This window comes from Balearica regulorum, chromosome 7 (genome assembly GCF_011004875.1).
Source record: "Balearica regulorum gibbericeps isolate bBalReg1 chromosome 7, bBalReg1.pri, whole genome shotgun sequence".
Taxonomy (NCBI): Eukaryota; Metazoa; Chordata; class Aves; order Gruiformes; family Gruidae; genus Balearica; species Balearica regulorum.
The window spans coordinates 40,245,396-40,264,244 of NC_046190.1; the positions used below are offsets into that span (position 1 = coordinate 40,245,396).

General features: G+C 47.2%; 1 protein-coding gene across 1 annotated transcript in view; it reads left to right on the top strand.

Moving 5' to 3' along the window:
- Nucleotides 1-23: 23 nt before the first annotated feature.
- Nucleotides 24-18,849, top strand: part of PAPSS2 (3'-phosphoadenosine 5'-phosphosulfate synthase 2) — a 43,389-nt gene continuing 24,563 nt past the window's right edge. The window contains 1 exon segment of the mRNA XM_075759038.1: nt 24-204. Within this exon segment, the coding sequence (XP_075615153.1) occupies nt 123-204 (82 nt within the window). The 5' untranslated portion in view covers nt 24-122.

Here is an 18,849-nt window from a genome sequence, read left to right on the forward strand (position 1 = left end):
TTAAATTCTTGCCGCCTTGGCAAGAATACAGGAGAAATACAGACTATTTCTCCTGTTGATGAGAGTAACTTCAAACCTGGCCATCCTTTGGACTGACCTTACTGGACTGAAGTGAAGGTCTCATGTCCTCCATGGTCTGTGAAGGGTGGTCAGTTCTGGACCAACAGAAGAAGAATTACGTACAGATGCAAACAGTAATCAACGGTAAGCCCACCAATGCCTGGCACAAGGAGCGGATGAGCCAGGGAGAGCTCATAGCTTTGTTTAAGATTTCTGGGCATATTTTCTTCTTTTTTTTCCCCCACCCTTCTTCCTCCTATGAATTATTTGTCTTGAGGCCAGTTGTGCTTTTCTACCCATGTTGTCATGTGATGGTGCTTTTGGTTGTGGTGTAGTGGGTTTCTTTGAAAAGTCCTGTCTGGTTTTTGTGTTACTTTGACCAGTGGGTGCGTTTTGTCTTTAATATGCTGCCACCTTCAAATTCATCTTCGTCACAAAGACTGAGCAGCTCCTGTGTATCCAGTTCAGCTTGAGTGCTGGTTTTTTGCCTGATTTCTCAGGATTTGTGGTCCAGTAAGTAGAAAACTATTTCTAAATTGTTTTGTTTCTGATGTTGAGAAAGTTTTTGAAGAGGGTTTTCATTGACTGTGAAATATATGCCAGGCCAGAGCTAGGTTCTGCTTCCTGATCTGATACAGGTAGATGTTTGTAAAGGCTGTACGGCTTTTTTTCCCCTCCCTTGTTTGCTTCCAGAAGTGGAAAAATGAAGATTATATATAGATTAACCTGCATTTACAGCTTTTTTTCCAACTTAGCTCAATGCTTTAAAGAGACACTTTTACTTAAAATCAAGACAGAGGCGGCAAGGAGGTTCAGTCTGACACCATGTGCTCTTTGTGGTGGTGACTTACTATTATTTTTTTGTAAATGGAATCCCTTTGAGAAAGGGTTTAAAGCAAGCATTGTTTTTTTGACATTCTGTTGAAAGGTTTGAGCACACCTCTCACTGTGTTTAATTAACAAAACCAAGTAATTGGTGTTCAGGTAAGGGACTAAAGGACTAAGAAGGAGAGTTAGCTGAATTACTGATGAGAATGATGATTATTTATTTATTTATGGGTCAGAAAAGCTCTGCACACTTTTCTACAGTAGTGACCTTTAGCTCTCAAATGCTTCACTGGATGTGATAACAAATCCTTGAAGGTGCCCAGCTGATCTGGGAAGCAAAGTATGCCTCCCAGAAAGAGGAACCAGGCTGGATCAGGCTGAAGGTCCTTTAGCCTTGTGTCCTCTGGTTTCGGTAGGACATGGTGCCTGAGCAAACGCGTAGGGATAGAGCAAATATTTCCCCCTACGCTCCGAATTACCGGCCATTTGTGGCTACAGGGTTTTCTTGAGTTAAGGAAGGTGGGTTTGCGTTTAGCTTTATATGTAGCTCTTAATCATTTTGTCTTCCACACGGCTGTCCTGTTGCTTTCTGAACCCAAAGCACTAGATCAGCCTTGCGATGGGATGTGGCGGATGCTGTAGGCTTTGTGAAAGTCCAGCTCCTTTGATTTCTTTTGAGCCTGCCACCTGCTAAACTGGAAATTCAGTCGTGTTTCTAGGGAGACGTGATTTTAAACACAGCAATACCTTTGGCATACTCGATTAGCGGAGTTAGTTTACCATATGCAAATGCTAAAGCTTGGTGTGTGTTCTGAGCAGTTCAGTCATTTTGTGTGATACAGATCTTGTTTGTGTCCTGTTTTCCTGAACACCAGCAGTTCATCTGATTCCTTGGAGCATTTTTGTTGGGAGAGGAGTTGAACACTTGATCTCTTTTTATCCTGCCTATGCTACTTAGGGCTTGTATTTTCTTTTCCCCAGGTGGGAGAGGCCCATCTTGCTCATTTGTTCCTTGTGCTGAAATCATTCTGTTCTTCTAATTGTTACCATTGCTATTTCTATTTTTGGCTTGCTTTTTACCCTGCGCCTATAAATATATTTACTGGACCAGAATTCAAGGTGAGGGTGCACCATTGACTTGGAAAGGGGCGAAATGATTCTTCTTAAGTTTTCTAGGGTTTTGTTTGGGTTTTTTTTTATTTCACACACACCCCACACCCCACCAAACAGCATTCCATTTCTTTCCTTGATAGGTGGTAAGCATCAGGCCAATGTGTGTGGAGCTCTTCACCCGTACCACCTCCTCACTCCTGACAGTATTTAAAAGTATCAGCAGCCGATGTTCTACAGTGGTTTCTCAAAGAAGACACTGTCCTCCATGTATAATGTATTCCTTCTTCTTGCTATTAGAGGCTATTTACTGCTTGCTGAGTATTTTGGTTCTGTAAAAATACCTGTAAAAATTGGAACAACTTTGTATTCTAATGTTTATGAATTTACAATATCCTGTATTTTTTAATTATGGTAATTTTAAATGAATAATTGGTTCATTAGAATAAATTAGAGATGAATGGTAGAGGGAATATTTCTAAACAATCAGTTGCATGGCTTCAAAGCATGACATTATAGGAAAATAAGGCAGAAAGAAGTTTTCAGAGGTCTTCTACTCCATCCCCCTGCCCTCTATGGCATCTTCTATCATGCTGATGGTTTGTCAAGGGTATTTGTTATTCTCACCTATTGTTCAGCACATCTGCCACGTGATGCCAGCTGCAGATTCAGTAAACACCGATTTTTTTTTTTTTTTTTTTTCCTTTGTTCCTTGTGTTTTGAACAGGTATTGATCGGTGCTGGACTCAGATCTGACCCTGGTAGGACTGCTGGGTACTTCTTTCCAGCTTCAAGGTGAACTATCTTCTCCATCTGTTTTTCCAGGTTCTATATCTCTGCTTTCTCTGCCTTTTATGGGTGTAGGCATCACTAGCAGTGTCATCTGAAACAGCAACGCGAGGTTTTTCTAGCCCTTGTCGTAGCCTGGCATCCCTAGGTTTCATTTCTGCTGTAGAGCAAGACTAGGTTGTTTGCAGTGTGATTGGCATTGGGCTGCCATTGCAAGCTATTACTCACCTCAGCGCTGGCTTCTTCCTGCATACAAAGAGTTTGATCATTGTGCTGGTATTTTTCTGGAAATGAAAGTCAAGCTGTGTGTCTGTAATCCCTGTCTCCTCTGACAGAGGAGGTAGTTTGGCCGGATAGTTCTGGCTAAAGCACAGGGAAATGGCTCTGAATCCTCTCTGACCACTCTGTTGTGCTTATGTATTTTAATGCTTTTCATTAGGTGCATTTTATTTAATGTATGTGAAGCATTACTGCTCAGCTTACAGAAACGAATGATGACTCTTAGTCAGATGGACAATGGGCGGTTCTAAGGGACACCCCACAATTGTCCTGACGCCGCAGAGGAGATACCGTGGGCTGTCACATGTCCTCCGCAGCCACTGATTTACAGAATGTCTTTCACAACGGGATCCACCTATTGATTTTAAAAAGCCCCAAACCCTAAGCTGCTAGTTCCTGGTGTATCTGCCAAAAGAGAGATTTGAAAACCTTTGTCTTTTTGATTTCCAGCCTGTAACATTATACTTGGCCTTTGTGTCCCGATTCTGTCTTCCAACATGTGCTCATCAACCTGCCTGGTACCTTTGAAGATGCAACTTGCATCTCATTTCAGTCTTGGCTTTGCCAGATCTGATAAGTCGATCCCTCTTAATCTCTCCTCCTGACTCTCCTCCTCACCTGATTTATTTCTTCTGTGTACTAGCTCTTGTTTCACTTCAGTTCTTTTGAACGTAAATGGCCACAATTGTACTCGGTTTTCCAGGTGAGGTCTTACTTATGGCTCACTTGCTGGCAGTGAGATTTCCCCTACCTTCCCTCTTGGGAAGGTTAATCATTATGCAAGCAAGGTTTTTATATTTATTTGGTTGGTTGAGGGCTGTTTTCTGTGGCACTGGGGAGATTTGTGCTCTGCCTCCCATCATCTGCTACAGAACGTTTTCACCAGGTGTCACAGGTCATTTCTTGTGCATGGATTTGCATGTAACAAATTTGTTTATAATAGAAAGTGGGTTACTAATTATATTCCGCATTTCTCTGTTTGCCTGCATGTTTGCTGCTCTTATGATCCAGTACTGCCGTATAAAACCCAGTGCCTGGGGCCTTGCGTTTCCAGCCCTCTCAAGCATGAAGCATATGCAAAGTCCTGCTGTGGCTTGGCTCTGCAGGAAAGCCTTTGGGGTTCGGATTTCATTTCACATAACCCAGAATTACAGGGCTGTTCTTCAGCCCTCGTAGGCCTTTGTGCGGCAAAGAATGGCATGTCTTTCCTCTGCAGGGAATGCAGGCTCTGCCCTGAATCCACCAGCCTGGACCTTTGGGTTTAGAGCTAAGCTCCTCGGGGATTGTTTACCAGCGCCTCAACAGCTGATTGCGGAAGGTTCCCCCTTTGCCTTTCTTCTTCTGGGCTGAGGTCAGGCGAGATGGATACCCCTGTGTTGCCATGCAGCGGGTCTTCCCTTTATCTGTGTCCATGCTTTCTGCCTGTAAAACCTCGCCGTGCAAAACTGGAAGTGAACGTCGCTCCCAGTGTGACACGATCTGACTATCCTGTGCCCCCTGTGCCCTATGTCCCTGGTCAGATAGGAAAGAGGTGGTAAATCAAACGGGTTATTGATAAGTTAAAGTCCTTTTCAGTTTTTTTGTTTTGTTTGTGGGTGGGTTTTTGGTTTTTTTTCCCCCCCAGAAGGTGCTGCATCTGCTGATTCAAACCAGCTTTTGGGATGGGGCACAAGATGGGTGTAAAAGCCAGATCTGGAGGTGGTGCTTTGAGCCGCAGGCTTCCAGCTGAATGAGGCAAGACAAAATGAACTGCAGAGGCTCATGTGACCTACTTCTTGAGCTCTTGTGTGCAGCCTTCATATCAGAAAACTAAACAGGAGGTGGCTTTCATGGTAAATGGGAAACTATTTCCATCCCATACGATGATGGAGAGCTTTCAGGTTGTTTTTAAATGTAGCATGGTTACTGAGGCCACTTAGTTCGCTGTCATTTTTGTTGTATGAATGCCAACTGACATTTGATCCTGCTGAAAGTTAAAAGGCTGTTAACCCATTTTGAGAAAGAGGCTTTTCTGCACGTCCTGGGGTTCTTCTGAAGCAGTTCGGTCTGACTGACCAGGTTACCTGTTTGCTGCCAGGTGCCCCCAGCACCCCAAACTTGGTTTTCTCTGATGATGCCATAGAACAGTAGGCCAGCACAAAAAGACCTGCTGGCTTGCTGTGGCTATGCATGATGTTGGACTTGGGGTGAGAGAAGGTTACTGGAGACTGGTGGGAAAGAAGGTTTGCCTTCAAGTCAGGGAGGCATAATGGGTGGGTGGCTAAATGGATGTAGAAGCTTCAGAAAAGCTGAGCAGAGGGTGGCCTTTGTGTAGGAGGAGAATGGAAGTGTCCGCTGTGGTCTGCACTACTTCCAGTGCCTCGGAGATGGGCTGAGGTATGAGCCAACAGCTCCACAGATGCCTGTGGAAACCCGAATGGAAAGACAAGGGAAGCAGTGTAAGTCACGTTATCGCGACAAAGCAGGGTGAGCAAATAAAGAAAAGTCTCTTCTTTCTCTATGTGCTAACCTGTGCAGAAAGAAGACATATGTGGCTTGGAACATATGTGGTCTCTTCTTGGAAGAAAACATAAGTGGCTTTTAATCTCCTTGTCTGTGCTCCCAGATTCCAGCCGTCTATAGGGAAAGCGAGTCTGCGAAAATGAGTCTTTGGGATAATTTCAGGAACTGACATCTTTATTCCAGTATTGCAAAGGGGACAAGGTAGGGATATGGGCCAAAGTCTGTGATAGGGACGAGAAATCACATAGGGCAAAGGCAATGGATCTATAGCAGAAGATTACACACAATAAATAAATATCTTTACTGCAATATGACACACCACAAAATGATGTGAACCCTTGCCTTGCTTCCAAAGAGATTTGTAAAGTTGATTGTTGCTAATTCATCATTCAAGGTGAGTGCAAAGAAAACAGTGCACTTTTATGAGTAGAGCAAACTGCAGCGTCAAAGACTTGCCTTGGCTGCAGCTACCCCATGTTTGGATCTACAAGCTGCCCTGACCAGCTGTGGAAAGTCAGTCAGGTAGAAATTGCTGGCTATTTCTGCTGCCATTTTCCTGACAAATACTCCTTTCCTTGTAGAATGTCATCCAAGCCCCAGCAGGGATCTATTTTATGCTTGTCTTGCTGAGATCCAACCTAAAGATGAGGCAATGCCAGCAGCCTTCGTGCAAATAAAAGCCCTTTCAGTTCTCGTTGTTTGCCCAAGGGCTTTTTGCTCCATCACCTGCACCGTCTCTGCATTGCGTCTTCAAAACCTCAACATGCGTGTCCGTGTCCTGAGATGAACACCAGCTCCTCTGCTGTGAAAGCAGTTGCTTGAACAGCTCTGGGCTAGCTCACTTGGTGAAGCTGCACGTACAGCCCAGCGTCCATGCTGGGGCAATCAAGCCATTCAGGTCGTGGTTTGAGCCTCGCATCTGCCCCAGCTTGGGTTTGAAATCCTTTCCTGTCCCGGTTGCATCAACCATTGTTGCTCTTGTAGTTGAGGTGTACAAACGCAAGGAGAGCATGCCGTCTGTCTGCAAAAGGGAGCTGAGATTGCTCTGGCCTCTGCAGGGCTGGCAGAGAAACCTCTAAGGCACTGTAGGTTTTTAAAGACAAGCAAAGGGAAAAAAGAGAAATAAGAATAAGGAAAAAGAGAAATAAGAATAAAGAGGTGAGTGAGAAAAATCAAGGACCCTCTGTCAGGACTTAGTTTAGAGAATCTGGGTGTTGAGTGGTGCTTGGAGGACAGGGCAAATGTTTGTGTTCACTCTAAAAAGAAGAATAAAAGGAGCAGCTGTGTGTACATTTTTTGTTATTACCATTTCCCTAATGATTATGGGGATTTTGCTACATATGTGTGGAGATGCCGTCCCAGTGGCTGGACCAGTTGCACTGGGAACCTTAAGAGCTATCAGTTACAGTCCAGAGGGTGTGTAGGAAAGTATGAGCCTGATGGTGAGCATTAGTGGTTGTGTCACCGAGGCACAGGGATTAAAAAAACCAACCTGGAAATCCCAGATCTGGGTTGTCTAAAGTGAGCTCTGAAGCAATACGAGAAGTGGGGTAGGCGGACAAGGGCAGCGCACGTGCCTATCAGTGGGAACTGCGAGGAGTACCAAAAGGTAGCTGTTAAATTGTCATTAGAGGCTGAGGTATTTGTGAAGATGGCAGCTTGCGAAAAGCTCTCTTCACCCTTGTTCTGCTATCTGGTGGTGAGCTACAGAAGGATGCAAAGATGTTTGAGAGCTGATTGAAAGACACTGATTACTGTGATATTCCTCTTCTCTTCTTCTTCCCCTATTTATTCTAAAATGAGAGCAGTCTTTTTTTTTTTCCTGACTTCTGGATGGTGCTTGAAAGGTGCAAAGACCCAAGTTAGTGCAAAGGTTGTTCCTGGCTTGGGCTCGTTCGTCTCCCATTGTGGAATCTTGGCAAAACTTGTTTTGAGCTTACAGTTTCTGGCTGGCTGTAGCAGTCCCCGACAGCAGTGGGTGTTGCCAACACTGAAGGCTTCTGTGGCTGATTTGTTGTCACTATCTGGAGCTTTTGTATATCTCCCAACAGCTTTCCAAAAGTTGGGGATGATCCCATGTGTTTGAGTTATAGAACAAGGAGAGGAAAAAATAATGTTTCCTGCTCTCGTTGAAAGGCCAAATTGCTTATGCCAGCAGCTAGTGCCCTACCAGCCCGTATCTCTGGTGCTTCCAGCATACTGTGCTTTGCTTTTGTAGTTTATAAAACTTTCTGATTTGATATTTTGTGAGCGAGGTTCTAGGGCTGCAGATCCAGGCTTGACTTACACATGGGATTCAAAACTATTTGTGAAAAGCGATGGGTGAAAGGTGACGTCGATAAGCTGGAACTGCTTGTTGGGGCAGTTCGGTATCAGAGCTGGTATCTTTGCGGAGTGATGCCAAAGGTATTACGTATGTTAATTTGTGGAATATTTGATTTTTCAAAGGTACTGATCTTAATGCATTCGGTATTTGATGAGCAGGATTTGTTAGACTCCCGGTGACTGAAGGATGCCCCATTAACTGGGGTGACAGCCTCCCCTGGGACTTTGTTGTCTGTGTACAGCCGAAAGCTGCTGAGCCTGGGTCTGCCTTTCTTAGGTGTTTCTCCACTGATTTCCCCCGTGGGCTCCCTCCTGAGAGCTGTCTTTAGGCTGTTTGTCCTCTGTAGAGTCTCTTCCTCACCGCTTGCTGGCGGTGAGTGAACTCGCAGAGTAATGCTGTGGCGGCTGTGGACTGGGGGAGCATGGAAGTGCAGGTGCTTTGCTGATCACGTAGGAAAACATCATCCGAACAAAGCTGGAGAAGCTGAGAAGAAACAGTGCTGAAGATGACAACTTTGTCTCCTTGAAAAACTAAGCAAGGCGCTGAAGCCTTCATCTGCAGGTTCCCCAATGTTAGGAAAGCAAATAGAACAGAACAGAGACAGTCCAGTGGTGGAGTAGTTTGAGTGCAGGGAGGATCGCTAGCATAGCCCTGGCATGCAGGAGAGCTCGGCTTCCACGGCACACAAATTCAAGCTTGGCCATCTTTCCTGCTTCCTCCACCCTTTGCTCCTGCTTTGCCACACGTACGACGCAGAGCAGGCAGGAGATGTGGAGGGAATAGTGTCACTAGTAACAGTGCAACTGATCTTTGGGCTCCTTCTCCTGAGGTTGTGATGTTAGTTTGGGCGATGCTTTTCCAGCTAGATGTCAGCGATGCAAGGGAACTCGTGCAAGAATTCCAGAGTATGTAGTTGTGCAAAACTGGGGACGGTGACCTCCCCCTTTAAATCTTTTTCACGTTGGCGAACACTGCAAGGGACACCCTTCTCCTTCCATGACACTTGCCCAAAGGCTGCAGTACTTCTGGGGTTGATACCATCCCATGAGCAAAAAGGATGTGGCCTGTTTTAATTTCCACCTCCGCCACGTCGCAGGTGGGCAGGGGGCTGCGAGTGCCATTTTGTTGTTGGTAAACTTGTTACTCTAGGCGTGTCAGGATGGGTATTGAGGAAACCAGCGGTCGTGCCTGGCTTGCAAGCGTTCACGTGAATCTTGGCGCTTTGGGGTAATTTCCTGGGTTATGCTGGGACGGGATTTTTGATTAGGAAGGTGCTGCAGTGGATTTTGAACTGGGAAGATGGCTGTAGCAAATGCCTCACAAGGAGCTGCTCACCGGGCCCGTTTGGTGGAGTTTATATATAGATTTTGCTCTCTGTGGGTCCTGTTAGCGGAACAGTAGGTTGCACAATGGGCTCTTAAGAAAGCTTTTTGTCTGGAGACTTATTGCCTCTTTGAGATCTGGGTGTCAGGGCAATACGGACTTGCCAAGGGAGTGCTGAATAATGCCCGTTCTGCGTGCACAAGGGTAGATACCCGGGGCGTAACTTTCTTCTGTCCTTTCCGGTAAGGAGAACAAAAGTCTCCGATCCTGTAAGCACAGTGAGAATACCCACAAATAAAAATACTCCTTGTAATCCTTTAGCATATGTAATAGGGCCTGAAAGTTGCCAAATCATCCCTGAAGCTGCTTTTTACCAAGCAGGGGGGGCTGCTCAAGTGCCCTTTTTTCCCATCTGGAGAGATTTTGACCCCCTGCCTGTTTTGCTGTGGTGCTGTTTCGTTCCTCAGCTGCAGTAGGCTGGAGCTCTTACAGCTTGTTAAATAGCCCGAGAAGTTCTTTAATGAAAATTAATTGAATGTCACTAATTTGCCTGTCTCTTGAGGTAAGCAACTAGATTTTTTTTTTTACTTTTTTGCTTAGTTTCTGATTCTTGAAAATCACACACAAATTAAAACTTGAGGCAATAGCCATATATATTTAATTATTAGAAGTTAATGTTACAGAAGGTTGTACTATTTTCTGCATTCTGCTTAGGAAAATAGGAGGAAAAAACCTGTGATCTTTTATACACAAAATATTTCTTATTTGCTCAGATTCTCAGGCAGGTTATGAGCAGTCAATTTAATTCCTAGAAGGGAGAGAACTTTGATGAAGTAAGAAATGAAGAATGATGCAACAAATGGAGATAACATTGACTGGTTTTCTGACTCTCTGATGGGTATCTAGGGGAAACATGGAGGTGTTACATGCTTTCAATGCCATTTTTTCTGTTACATAGTAACACAGGTTTTCTGTCTTTCCATGGACGTTTCTACTGTTCATTTTTAATGAGGAAGAACTGTTTTTCCTTCCAAAATGTTCTGCCTGGAACTAGTTGTATATCAGGCTAGAATGGTTTTTAATGGTCTATGGTTAGAGAAGCCCCTCTTTCTGCCTTTCCTTTTTCACAGACTCCTTCTTGCTGCTCCTCTTTCTTCACTGAATGTATTTCCCTGCTTGCTTTGGTCTGTCGGGCATGTTTTCAATCCTTTTTCTTTACGGAAGAAACACAAAGGAGAGGTAACATGGTAAGGGTGTAAAGATGTGAATTTAAAATTCATCCCGCAGAAGGAGAATATTAAATGTTTTTATCCAACTAAACAACAACAACAAAAAGCCTAAAAATAATACTTACAGAAATTAAGATGCATAATTAACTCATCAGAGATAATAACAGGCTCTTCTATGCGCCTGTAGAGCAGAGCTACAAATACGATGACAACTATGGTTAATCTGTAATCACCTGTATTTTCCCTGAGATTTTACATACTTTTCCTGCCAGGTCAACATTGATTTGATTGGTTCTGAACCTCTCACATTAACAAATTTACTCAAATCCCTGTGCAAATAAAAGATGAGGTGCTGACTCTGGGTGCTCCACTTTGGGCACGCCATACAATCACTTCTGAGCAGCAACTAAACAGACTAAGCAGCCTTGGATAATGCTTGGATGGCACCGTGCTTGTGTGAGAGCTGAGCAGCTCATGCTTTCACTCATTTAACGTGTCCTCCTCCCAACGTCCTCCAAGGGACGAGACACAGCCTGTGTCCTGGCTAGGAAACGGTTGCAGGAGGGTTCCTTGTACCAGGATGTGCTTTTCCAAGGGATAACGCGTTCGGGCTTGTTTACCTGTTCTTCCAAACATGCTATATTGTTTGTGTGGCAGGAACTTAATCTGCAGGTGGACAATCAAAAAACCAATCCAAGGAAAGGCACGAAATGAGAGATGCTAAAAAGTGACCCTGGTATTATTTAGCCGAGTTAATCCCAAATGTAATACCGTGGGTTTAACTGGAATTACACTGGGGATTAGTTCAGCTGATAGCTGATCACACTGTGATAGCTGATCACACTGTAATAGCTGCCTGGCTTCGGGAGTTGGGTGAACAGGTGCTCCTTGCCTCCTTCCAGCCCCATTCCCGCACCTCCACATCATCCCTGTTCCTCCTTTCCCACACCGGACCCTGTTCTTCCTCCAGCAAGACCTCATTTGAGGAACCCCATTTATTCCACTGTCTTTCCTTTCATCTCTCCTTTGGGGTTTCCCATTTTCTGCTTTAAGCATCCTTCTCTCACTTATCTCGGGGAGCTTTGCAAAATCCCACCATCGTCTTCCTTTTCCATCGAGGGGCTTCATTCAGGGCACCAGCATTTTAAACTCTGCCAGAATGAAGGGCAGAGGGGAAACGAGTATTTTTACGGCGAAGGACGTGTACGGCTGTCGGTGATCATGTGATGAACAGGTACCAGGAGATGCATACAACTCCCGCGCCCAAAGCAGGCTCTGTATGTTGGACCGAGCGTGGGCTTGCTCTTTCGGCCGCGATTAGAAGTGAGTTATCTCCTCCTAGAGGAGAGGCAGCGCTGCTTGCACAGCTGTCCTCCTAGCCCTGGGCTGGACTCACCGACGGATGGGTAGGGATCAGGACAAAGTGGTCAGAGGACGAGTGCCATGCTGGATCGGGCCGTGCATCCCCAGCTGCACGCAAATAACACGATGTGCAGAATTACACACACACACACACACACGGGGGAACGTTTCTTCCTTTGTCACTGGCTCGCAGGGCACCCCAAGGATGTAGGGGGGCTCCTGCCAGGATGTTCCCTGTCCTCTGGTTCAGCAATGTTCTGGGACTTGAGCTTTTCCAATAGTGGAAAATTGAGGAATTTTGGCAAAGCCGTCAGGCATGGGCTTTACGTGTCTGTGTACTCCTGCGTGTTTCTTTCTAACTTTATTGGCATTTTGGCCAAACGGTTGGGGGCCAACCTACAGCGCTCCTTGTTTTTAGACTTTATTATTATCCTCGGGAAGTGATTTTTTTCAACTTGTTTTGTGTGGGATCCTGTTCCTCTTCTCTCTCCTGGAAGGCAGGGGTGGTTCCTGGCCGGGAGCAGGACCCATCCTTCCCTGGCTGTGATGACTTTTACCTTGGAGTAACCTTTGCCTGGGCCAAACGCCCCCATTCCAGCAGCGAGACGTGCCCTGAGGGCAGGTCGGTGGGAAGCCAGCTTGTCCCCGACGGGCAACTTTCAGGGAATTTGAGATTCGTGTCGTTCAGCCAGCGCCCCGGGAGGTTTCATCCCTGCGCCTTATCCCCTCAGCCGTGAGCGCTGACCCGTCCCTCGGGGCCGCCATGACACCCCGCCCTGCGCCCCTCACCTCAGAGCCCCTCGCCGGGCCGGGGCGCGGCTCCTTCCCCGCCCGGGGGTTGCCGGCCTCCCCTCGCTGCGGGCCGGGGCGGAGGAGGCGGTGGCGGGGGCGGGCGCAGGGCGAGAGGGGCCGGCCCAGGGACGCGCTACGTGTCGCGGGAGCCCTTATAGCCCCGGCCCGGCGCGGCCCGGCCGCGCCGCCCGTCACCATGTCGAGCCGACAGCAGACGGTAGGGACGCGCCGCGGGGCTGGCGGGCTGGGGCTGCGGGGCGCGTCCCGCTCCCTGAGGAAACTCTCCCCCTAAACCCCTGGCATCGCCGCTTTCCCCACGGGTGGGGGGGGGGGGGGGCAGGCAGGCGGCGTGGGGAGACGCGGGCTGCCCGGGCTCCGATGGCTCAGGGGATGGCGTCGGCGGCTGCCGGGCGCCTTCTGCTCGGTGCCGCGACCGGACCCAGCGTTCTCCTCTTGGGGCGCGCCCGTCGCCTGGCAGAAGGACGTTAAACCCATCGCTGCCGGGCGCTGAGGATGAACGCTCCCGCCGTGAATCGGTCCACGTCGGTGCAAATGCGTGGGCGAGGTGCGTGTCCCGCAGGTTAGCCACGCCATCCGGCGAATAACGCCAGCCCACTCGTGTCCCGCACGACACGGCTGTGCCGAAAGCTGCCGCCTTCCCCATGCTCAGAGAGAGCGGCCGCCCCGCAGCCTCCCCCGGCGAGGCCGAAGGTTGAGCTGGCGGGAAGGATGGGCCGCTGCCTCGCTCACCGACTTTCGGGTGTCCTCTGCCCGGGTCCCACCCGGGGGGAAAGCTGCCGAGACAGCCGCCACCGATCGGCTTTCAGCGTTGCTGCACAGCGAAGAAAAAGTACTAATAGCTGGAGCATAATTCAGACAGAAATTAAAATTGCGCTCACAGCCAGAAATAGTTTTCCGCTTGCCCTCCCTTACTTCTTGTATTTGGGATGCGAGGTCTGGGTCCCTCTGGCTGCACATGGATTTTCCAGGTTTTAAATCAGAACCATAAGAAATCTTGACATAAAGTCTCTCGGGCGGCTTTTGCTGGTTGATTTATTTTTATTTCTTATTTTACCTCGTCGTAAATTTTTCAGATGTATTTAGTGCATTTCGAACACACTGGTAATCTGTCCGGATAGGAATGCAACCGAAACCACGCGTAACAAAGCGCGCCTGTGCGGCAGGGTGTTCTTGGAAACGTGAAAACCTGTGGTTTAGGGATTATTTCAGGGAGGGGAGGTGTGAGACGTGAGCCGTCTATGGGAGTTTTGTTTATTGCTGTGACAGGAGAGAGGCATTACTGAACTTCCAGAATAATCCCTCTCCTTTGCCTCCACCCTGGGCTGGAAAAACGACCTTTATAAGCGAGATTGTGGCTGACCTTCGTACCGTGACTGTCAATACAAATCCTATCTGCTTGACAGTTGTAGGCGTATTTTCATGGGCTTATCTGCCAGGTATATGATAGACTGAGAAAAGGCGTGATTTCACTAATTACAAGAGTTTTTGGTAATTATGATGAAACAGCGATGCTATCCCATTAGCGATCCTCCCGGTCTATCACCAGGGAGACGGGTTTGCACAGGGCGTAGGTGAAGTCCTTTACTTCTAACGCGGTCTCAGCGGCTCCTCGGTTTCAACCATCTCAAGTCGATATCAAAGGTACGGGATAAAGCGTTGCATTGCGATACGGGTCCCTTGATCAGCACAATTATTTGCATACGCATGCGGACGATTACATTCAGTCTCAGCGCAATTACATGGTGCGGGTCAGGAAGGTTGAGGCAGCGGCAGCGTATCAGAGATTTTGCCTGACGAAGGAGCGGGCAACAGCACAATGTGCTCCCGCAGCTGGCAGCCTAAATATTGTCACTCAGAGTTTTAATGTGGTGGCGAATTTTTCATGACACCTTTTGTGGCTGCAACAGCCAAGACGGGTCCATTGGAAAATGAAGAAGGGCTGCACAGAATAATTTGTCCTGCTGAGATCCCTGTTAGTAAGGCAGCTTGTCCTTCCGTTGCTCCTTACTTAATCCCCGTTTTTCGTTCTCCCGGTAACGTGAATCCTTTTTACTCATAAAAATCCTTATTACTAATAAAATCTCAGTTTTTACCACTTCTTCATAGTGTGGGTGATGTGTTAATCTTTCTCCCACAGACAAGGTTTTGCGAGGCTGGATGTTTCCAGCATTATTCACTGTCCGAGAATATGTCAAAAATGGGTTTCGCAGGCGATGTTGATTAGCTGTCGGCTTTTGAAAGGCGCAGTAGTACTAGCTGTTGCAAGATGGACTGGCTGTGTTATTTGACTATGCTTCTTGTTTTGGAAATTGAATAATTTCCAGGATTTAAAACCTAAATTCAGCCTGAATGCTCTCTGGAGTTTGAGGCTAGTTTGAGGATGTTTTAATTACACTCCCATTTATTAATAGAAGCTTATGGTGACGTACAAGAAGAAAACTTAATTTTTTTTACTTCTGCACGTGTTGTCCTTAAAAATGAACAAGGCACTTAATTCTGCTGAAGACCCAAGGCTCGGTGTGCAGCAATCTCTCTTGGGCTGGTTAGCACGGAGATGCTGCCTTCGTTTCTGCTCATGACGTTGCGAGAGGCGTGAAGTCCTCTACGTGCTGGGCAGTGTCCTCCTGTTCACAGACCTCATTGACAGAAAGCAGTTATTTCTGACCAGTTTCACGACTGACTTTTTGGGGAAAAGAACGGTCTTTAACCTTAAAGACTTAATGTTCCTTACACAGACGACCTGTGTGCCAAAATCCTGCTCTCAGGAGTAAGCACACTGTAAAGTAATTGCAGCGAGTAGCGCGGAGCTGTGGGACTGCCCTTGTTTATTGTGTGGGCACAGCGTGGCGTTCAGGGCTGAGCGGTTCTTTTAGCAGCTTGTTCTCCCTACACCTGCGGCATCGCTGGCATTTCCGCAGCTCGTCACCTCTCCCCGCCCAGCAGCCTTTTCATAACGAGCAGGAGGATACAGATGGTGCGGCATGCTCCGGGGAAACGGCTGGCCACGAAGCCCAAACCCACGGGCACGGCCCTGCCCTGGAATGGCTGGCCCCTCGCTGGGGCGACTGGGCTGCCTGGCTTGCACGTCCCCATGGGCGCGTGGAAAGCGCGGCTCAACGTCTCGGACGAGATGGAGGTGTTCTCAGTCCTGCCCCTGGCAGCGGGCAGATGTCGTGCGCCCTGGCTGCTTTCAACGAGCTGCTCTTCGGACGTCCTGACAGGTGCTTAGGGGAGAATGAAAGCCCCGTGCTGAAACCACGTTTTCCAGGGTAAGTGTTACAGCTTTGTCATCTGTCTGGTCTCGTCGCAGCGTCTCCAGGAAGCGTGGCATATGGCATGCCTCGCCGTTTCCGTAGCCCAGTGGATCACAAAGCTGTAACTTCTGATAGTTCAGTTCTGTTTGTATAGCTGACGTGTACAGTCACAAATTATGTGGTCTTATTGAAAGATAAATTAGCATGTAAAAATAATTTAGATTTTCTTTTAAAATTTATTTAAAGAGAAGGAAAAAACCCACAAGATCAGATGACAACCCAGAGGAAATATGTAGAGGCTTAGTTTCTTTGCCTAAAAACTACTCTCATGTTGAAAAAACTGCAGCCACAGGGCAGAGTTCAGACGGACTCAGTGATACCGCAGGCTGCGCGATAACGTACATGCAGCTTCATCAGTTTAATTGCAAAGCGATGTAAAATAAGAAGCGCATTAAAAAAACCAAACCATGCGTTCACCTCCTCGCACGCTTATTCTTCACTGTTGCCTTGAACGTAAAGACCAAAACATCTTTAAGGGTGTTTATGTTGAAAGCAACTCTGGGTAGCTCATCACAGTGACACTTGCACAGGTGACAGTGCAGCAGAGCCCTGGTCTCGGGGAACTGGCGTGGTCTGCGTTGAATCCCTCACGACAGTGTTTCTGATGTTTTATCCAGCGATTCAAAAGCCTTGGGTTTACAGCCGTGATTTATTTTGTGAAACACAGTGCCTAACTCATTGCACCGTGACAGTAAAGGGTAATTGTTTTCTAGTTGGTCATTGTGTGCTTAGTATTTCTTGTTTTATTTTCTATCACTTTTTTTTCTTTATATTTCTTCAAAGATCACAGAGAGGTCAGCAGTTTAACCATCTTGATATGCTGTTATTTCAACTTCTCTTGTTTCCTATAGCTCTCTCCCCTTTTCTCCCTATTTCTTTTGAAGTCCTTTGCTATTAAGAAGTTACCTTTCCAGTCTGTTGCCCCCACCTTGCTGTTTCATTAACTTGCGCTGTTTTGTGGGGCTGCCAGTGTGCCAGCCCCATGTTTATTAACCATACTCTGCGCTGTAAGAGCAGGGATGTTCAATTTGGGGAATTTCAGGGAAGAAAAGCCAGAAAAAGTTGCAAGTTCCTAAATATGAATGCCTCTTTCCTTCCACGGTTCCGGGAGACTGAGCCCTCCAGGGGACGGGGAATGAAATAATCAGCTTGGTTCGGTCCAGCCCCAGGAGCTGCAAGCTGGGGACCTTGGTGGACCTTCCCCAAGTGCAGGAAGGCTTGCCCGGTGTCCCCCGGTAGTGCGGTGGCAGCAGGAGCGGCAGGGTATGTTTTCCGGGAGGCCGCGTGGACAGAGCGTCTCCCAGGGCCGTAGAAGGGCAGGCAGGTGGATAAATGGAAGGGTTTTTCTGCTGGGGCAGGTGGTTCCTGCTTGAACAGCCCTTCCCTCCGAGGGGAGAGGAGGTGGATCAGGCCTGGTCCCTGCGGGTGTGCTCGGAGGTTTGTCTTTGGCTTTCCCAACAGAACTAGTGGCTCTTCGGGATTTGTCTTCATCTCCCAGGGGCCTCGTTTGGAGGAGCACAGCTGAGCACCGCTGCTGGTGGTCGGCATGGTGGGTGCCATCTGGGGTGCCGGCCGGGGCACCTAAACCCGACCGTCGTTTCTCCAGCTCCGAGCCGAAGCGCTTTGAGTCAGCAGGTTGTTTCCTGTCCTGCTGCTGGACTCCGGGATAAATACCGGCTGCAGCCTCCCGTGCTTTTCAGGTTGCACTAATTAAGTCACGGCTAGCTACAGATCTCTGCCAAAACCTGTAATTCAGGCGTAGTTTTCCGTCCGTGCTCTCCTTGAGCAGCCCCTACAAGTGCTTTTGGGCAAGACAGCGAATGATTTTGAAGACCCCACGCTACCCAGACATGTGCGCTGCAGCTGCAGCTTAGATTTAGTCCACGGGGATTTTGTTTTTCTGGAGGGTTTTCAAGAGAAGTACTGGCATAGTTGCCTTTTTTCTTTTTTTTTCCCCCTTTTTTTTTTTTTTTTTTTTTTGCTGGGCTGATGTTGATCTGGGAGGGTGTCTTTAAATAGCCTTTAAAAATGAAAAGACCTCGCCTATCTGAAACCAGGTGTTTTAGATAAACTTGCAGCTGTATGTGCCAACAAAAGGTAAAAGTGGCATGCATCGCCCGTATTAATGATCCTAATGATATGCCTTGCCTTGAACTTGTACTTTGGTCAAAGTGCTTGTATACTTTGGTATCTTAAAAGTCCATTACGACAAACGTCATGTAATTTGGGTTACTGTTCATTAATTTACTATTATCGTGAGCAAGGTGACTAATGATTATCTCTGATTTAGCTCTGAATCACAGCAGTAGAAAGTGAGAAATAGTTCCTTAATGGCCTCACAGCTTAATCATTTCTAAGTGAAAATTTACTTGGAGTGTATCATTAACAAAAGGAGGGATGCAAAAAAGCCCGGTCGAGGCATTTGGTGTGGATGTGCGTCACAAAATGGGACGCCGGGAAGTCAGGATTTTGCCTGTAGGTCTGGTGGCTCATAGCTAGTGCTGCCTCCTGTCCCTCGCAGAGCGGTCCTTTCTCGTTTACTTACGGCTTGGCTCGGTTACAACTATGTGTGTCGAAAGTTTTATCTACTGAGTGGGTGCCAAAATGCGTTGGCCTCTGTGGAGAGTGGAACTCAGGGAAGGAGCCGTTTTTTGGTTTGTTTTTTTTTTTTTATTTTTTTTACATGGCTTCTCTTTACATGCAGCACTTCAGATTTGTTGAGATGAGCTTTTTTGCGCATCTTTGGAAAATGACCATTTGTACCTACATTTCTAAGACTTTCTGACCCTGAGGTCTTCGCGGCCTCTCTGGCAGAACAAAATGTTTTCTTCGATATCAAACTGTTTTTCAGCCTTCCATTGTGGTGCAAAGCGTGTTAGGCAAGAGGTCATTTTTCAGGCTTGCCCAGCCCTTT